At 37.7% G+C, this 6,154-nt stretch overlaps 1 protein-coding gene across 1 annotated transcript; it reads left to right on the top strand.

The window, feature by feature from the left end:
- Positions 1 to 3,935: 3,935 nt before the first annotated feature.
- On the top strand, positions 3,936 to 5,153 carry BESB_022150 (uncharacterized protein; the record flags this gene model as incomplete). Its single annotated transcript, XM_029360917.1, has 3 exons — positions 3,936 to 3,969; positions 4,386 to 4,477; positions 5,010 to 5,153. The coding sequence occupies 3 exons, from the start codon at positions 3,936 to 3,938 to the stop codon at positions 5,151 to 5,153; spliced, it is 270 nt and encodes an 89-aa protein (XP_029214734.1).
- Between the last annotated feature and the right edge of the window lie 1,001 nt (positions 5,154 to 6,154).

Raw genomic sequence — 6,154 nt, 5'->3', positions numbered from 1 at the left:
ATTGAGCGTGGACTATCGAATGAAACAATGTGCTCCAACGCTAGTCTAAGTCTCTAACATACCTTTTACCTACAACTGTACGGAACGTAACAAACCTCCAGGCAAAGAACTTGGTATTCTGTTCTAATTCCCCGTGGTAAACACAGTCAACGAATGGCGGAAGGAGCATTCATATGTTATGCAGTGTCTTAGGAGAGATACTCTAGATTTAGCATTCATCTACAGCTACGGTAACTGTTGTGTTTAAATAGCGGTTAACCTTTCCTTTTCCTTACGTACTCAGGCATGCAATACCAATCAGATAACAACTGAAGCTAGACTCCATGTTACACTTACTAAAATGGGATTCCTAGGTTGATATAAACTACCTTTTTCTGGGGAGTATATACTACGAGTTGGACTACTGGTTTAGATCTTGAAGGTCTTGTTTACCGGATCCAAGTTCTCTTGTGCTTTTCATGACCATCATGTTAAGTGCATTAGCAGAGCATAGTTAAGATGATAACTATTGTGGATATAGAACCAATTGAACACCATGTATTAATATAACAAAGATAATCAGGGTAATCTGGTATCCTTCTTGGCATAACGTTGAAACCAAGTATATGCATAGGATGAAAATTAATAAGATACTACCTAAGAAGACTACAAACCAGATGCTTAAATATGGAGAAGCACCGGTATTTACATGGAATAGATTTACAGTATCTCCGAACATATCTCTGCTATAGAAGATAAAGCCACATATAGTAGCTAGTACTGCACCAAGAGATAATACGAAATGGAAATGAGCTACAATATAGTATGTATCATGTAGGGCAATATCCATACCAGCGTTACCCATAACTACACCTGTAGTACCACCTAGAGTAAACAATAGGATAAAACTAAGAGCAGCCCATAGATCTACAGTTCTTGTAGTTGTATGGCTAGCCATATAGGTACCTAACCAGTTGAAAATCTTAGTACCGGTAGGAATTGCAATCATAATAGTCATAGCAGAGAAATAAGCTCTGGTATCTACCTCTAGACCGACTGTCATCATATGATGTGCCCATACTAAGGAACCTAGAATAGAAATACAACCCATAGCTAAGATCATAGATTGTCCACCGAAGACAGATCTAGCAGCATACATAGATAATGTCTGCGAGACTACACCAAAAGCAGGTAAAAATTAGAATGTATACCTCTGGATGTCCGAAGAACCAGAATAGATGTTGATAAAGTACACTATCACCAGAATACATAGAATCATAAAATTCAGTGTTTACGTGTAGATCAAGAAGGATCATAACTAATCCACCAGTAAGAATAGGTAGAGTGAAGACTAACATAAGGGCAGTAAATATGATAGCCCAGATATATAGAATATAGTTCTTAGCACCAGCATTAGAACCCATGAAGACGCAAGTACCAAGGAAGTTAATAGAACTTAAAATACTACTAATTCCTAGTACTGCAAGACCTCCGATAATCCAATCAGTTGCCTCTGGATTTAACACCATCAAGCTAGTACTTAGTGGAGGATACATTGTCCAACCAAGACCACTACCAAACTCGGAACAAATACTTTGAGTTAACAACACAGAACCTAATGGTACTAGAAAATAGGGAGATCGCGTTAGTTCTTGGGAAAACGACTTCCGAACCACCAATATATATTGGTACAAAGAAGTTACCATATCCTCCGTACAAAGCAGGCATTAAGAACATAAAGATCATAGCTAGGCCATGTATCGTTATTATCACATTATAAGTAGCTATCGTCTCTGTACAAATGATCCGCGATCCAGAACTGTATAACTCAAATCGAATAAACAAAGACATTATAGTTCCTAGAATACTGAAGATGACTCCGGTTATGAGATACAGACAACCAAGTTCTTTATGATTGCAGTACACCACCACCCCACTGGACTGCTTAAGACAGCTAAAAGTGTTGGATTTCAATATCCTACTACATTAAGATTATTCCACATCGGTTATGTTCTAGGCGTAATATATGGATTCTTGTTCTCACTCATCTTAACAGCGAGAGAAAAACTACTACTCAGATGCTAGTCTAATCAGTAGCATCGTACTTGGAGTTATCATCTCTGAGACAGGATTATTTATCAGCTTTTTCTGGGGAGTATATACTACGAGTTGGACTACTGGTTTAGATCTTGAAGTCTTTGTTTACCGGATCCAAGTTCTCTTGTGCTTTTCATGACCATCATGTTAAGTGCATTAGCAGAGCATAGTTAAGATGATAACTATTGTGGATATAGAACCAATTGAACACCATGTATTAATATAACAAAGATAATCAGGTAATCTGGTATCCTTCTTGGCATAACGTTGAAACCAAGTATATGCATAGGGATGAAAATTAATAAGATACTACCTAAGAAGACTACAAACCAGATGCTTAAATATGGAGAAGCACCGGTATTTACATGGAATAGATTTACAGTATCTCCGAACATATCTCTGCTATAGAAGATAAAGCCACATATAGTAGCTAGTACTGCACCAAGAGATAATACGAAATGGAAATGAGCTACAATATAGTATGTATCATGTAGGGCAATATCCATACCAGCGTTACCATAACTACACCTGTAGTACCACCTTAGAGTAAACAATAGGATAAAACTAAGAGCAGCCCATAGATCTACAGTTCTTGTAGTTGTATGGCTAGCCATATAGGTACCTAACCAGTTGAAAATCTTAGTACCGGTAGGAATTGCAATCATAATAGTCATAGCAGAGAAATAACTCTGGTATCTACCTCTAGACCGACTGTCATCATATGATGTGCCCATACTAAGGAACCTAGAATAGAAATACAACCCATAGCTAAGATCATAGATTGTCCACCGAAACAGATCTAGCAGCATACATAGATAATGTCTGCGAGACTACACCAAAAGCAGGTAAAATTAGAATGTATACCTCTGGATGTCCGAAGAACCAGAATAGATGTTGATAAAAGTACACTATCACCAGAATACATAGAATCATAAAATTCAGTGTTTACGTGTAGATCAAGAAGGATCATAACTAATCCACCAGTAAGAATAGTAGAGTGAAGACTAACATAAGGGCAGTAAATATGATAGCCCAGATATATAGAATATAGTTCTTAGCACCAGCATTAGAACCCATGAAGACGCAAGTACCAAGGAAGTTAATAGAACTTAAAATACTACTAATTCCTAGTACTGCAAGACCTCCGATAATCCAATCAGTTGCCTCTGGATTTAACACCATCAAGGCTAGTACTTAGTGGAGGATACATTGTCCAACCAAGACCACTACCAAACTCGGAACAAAATACTTTGAGTTAACAACACAGAACCTAATGGTACTAGAAAATAGGAGATCGCGTTAGTTCTTGGGGAAAACGACTTCCGAACCACCAATATATATTGGTACAAAGAAGTTACCATATCCTCCGTACAAGCACTCAGCTAGTTATTGAAACACACTTCCCTTCTCGCCGTTAGCATGATCTCAAAGTACCAGAAGCCATGTGATCTATATAGTATAACGGGACATTAGACCGAACCTGCGATAGATAAATATATCTTGGATGATTGTATATTAGCGGCTAAATGTCAATCAAACATGCGAATTTTAGGTTTTCATGAAATCTATTTAAGAAGAGGCTTGATAGTACTACCGTAAGTACATAATATACAGTCCCAGCAGTAGCGGTTTAAACTATAGAAGAGTCGAGTATTATCCATGCAACCAGGCGTAAAAAGCGTTCATCCAGTTACTAAAACAGGTGCCAGGCAACAAGAATCCGATCCGTGTATTCCGTACAGACTAACATTAAGAAGGCGACTACCAAAGTGAATGTCATGATATTCGTACAGCTTGTATACAAATGTTGGTTTTTCAAATATACGCTGGATACCACTATACTTAATGCACTTAACATGATGGTCATGAAAAGCACAAGAGAACTTGGATCCGGTAAACAAAGACCTTCAAGATCTAAAACCAGTAGTCCAAACTCGTAGTATATACTCCCCAGAAAAAGCTGATAAATAATCCTGTCTCAGAGATGATAACTCCAAGTACGATGCTACTGATTAGACTAGCATCTGAGTTAGTAGTTTTTCTCTCGCTGTTAAGATGAGTGAGAACAAGAATCCATATATTACGCCTAGAACATAACGATGTGGAATAATCTTAATGTAGTAGGATATTGAAATCCAACACTTTTAGCTGTCTTAAGCAGTCCAGTGGGGTGGTGGTGTACTGCAATCATAAAGAACTTGGTTGTCTGTATCTCATAACCGGAGTCATCTTCAGTATTCTAGGAACTATAATGTCTTTGTTTATTCGATTTGAGTTATACAGTTCTGGATCGCGGATCATTTGTACAGAGACGATAGCTACTTATAATGTTGATAATAACGATACATGGCCTAGCTATGATCTTTATGTTCTTAATGCCTGCTTTGTTACGGAGGATATGGTAACTTCTTTGTGTACCAATATATATTGGTGGTTCGGAAGTCGTTTTCCAAGAACTAACGCGATCTCCTATTTTCTTAGTACCATTAGTGAACTCTTTTGGTCTGATCCTAAGTACGCAGTGAGCTAACTAGATACAAGGAACTTGACAAGCATTAATAGATTTATATAAACGACAAGGACATGAGTCTACTGGATTTTATAATACAGGGTTGAACTGTGGGTTAGTTTCAATGCCCAAGGCAGAGCACTGGATTGGATACCCAGGGAACTGTGCTCCCATTAATAAAGAATCAATATTCTAAGTCACCAGGCATGCAATACCAATCAGATAACAACTGAAGTTAGACTCCATGTTACACTTACTAAAAATGGGATTCCTAGATTGATATAAACTACCTTTTTCTGGGGAGTATATACTACGAGTTGGACTACTGGGTTTAGATCTTGAAGGTCTTTGTTTACCGGATCCAAGTTCTCTTGTGTTTTTCATGACCATCATGTTAAGTGCATTAAGTTATAGTGGTATCCAGCGTATATTTGAAAAACCAACATTTGTATACAAACTGTACGAATATCATGACATTCACTTTGGTAGTCGCCTTCTTAATGTTAGTCTGTACGGAATACACGGATCGGATTCTTGTTGGCTTGGCACCTGTTTAGTAACTGGATGAACGCTTTTTACGCCTGGTATGCATGGATAATACTCGACTCTTCTATAGTTTAACCGCTACTGCTGGGACTGTATATTATGTACTTACGGTAGTACTATCAAGCCTCTTCTTCCAAATAGATTTCATGGAAAAACCTAAAATTCGCATGTTTGATTGACATTTAGCCGCTAATATACAATCATCCAAGATATATTTATCTATCGCAGGTTCGGTCTAATGTCCCGTTATACTATATAGAATCACATGGCTTCTGGTACTTTGAGATCATGCTAAACGCGAGAAGGGAAGTGTATTTCAAAGAAAAGGGATGTTTTAACCGGGAAGTTAGCGTTAAAATATATAACCGATAGTCTCAACTTAGATGCACAGATGGACATAATTAATCCTGTGTACGGTTTGTAACCTACTTGACTCCTCAGTTTACAGCAGAACTGTAGTTTCTCGGGACTAAAGTCAGCATAATCAATAAAAAGGTTTGTTCAGCCACTGGTTCACCATCAACTACCTTGTTTCGACTTCGTACCGGACTGTGTTATTGTAGCACATATCAATCCCTTAAAATAGGGATATTATTCCCAAACAACCGGATCGTGTTGGCTAGCGTGAACTAATCACGTTTCATAAATACAATCAGTGAAAGCTCTTTTGATTTCCATGAACGGAGTTACATATTAGATTCTCTTCGCTCCCATGGTATTTAGTAAGTTAACATTGAAACGTATCCAGTGTAAAGTTTGAACGTAAATCCAGCTTTACCTTCTATGTTGTTATGTTAACCAAATAAGTTTCATCGTTGTTGATATTTCATTGACATGTTGATAACATAAATACTAACAAACCACCGGTTTTGGATGGGATTACTTTTAACACCGCATAATATGCTAAAAAGTACCATTCAGGTACGATATGAAGCGGAGTTACAAACCGGTTCACTGGTATGGAGTTATCTGGGTGCGATAATTCGACATAGCTGTGATGTTAAGGAGCATAGGAGATGCTAC

The sequence above is a fragment of the Besnoitia besnoiti genome (assembly GCF_002563875.1).
Source record: "Besnoitia besnoiti strain Bb-Ger1 chromosome Unknown contig00129, whole genome shotgun sequence".
In the NCBI taxonomy this organism is placed as follows: domain Eukaryota; phylum Apicomplexa; class Conoidasida; order Eucoccidiorida; family Sarcocystidae; genus Besnoitia; species Besnoitia besnoiti.
This window is presented reverse-complemented; position numbering and strand designations above follow the sequence as displayed.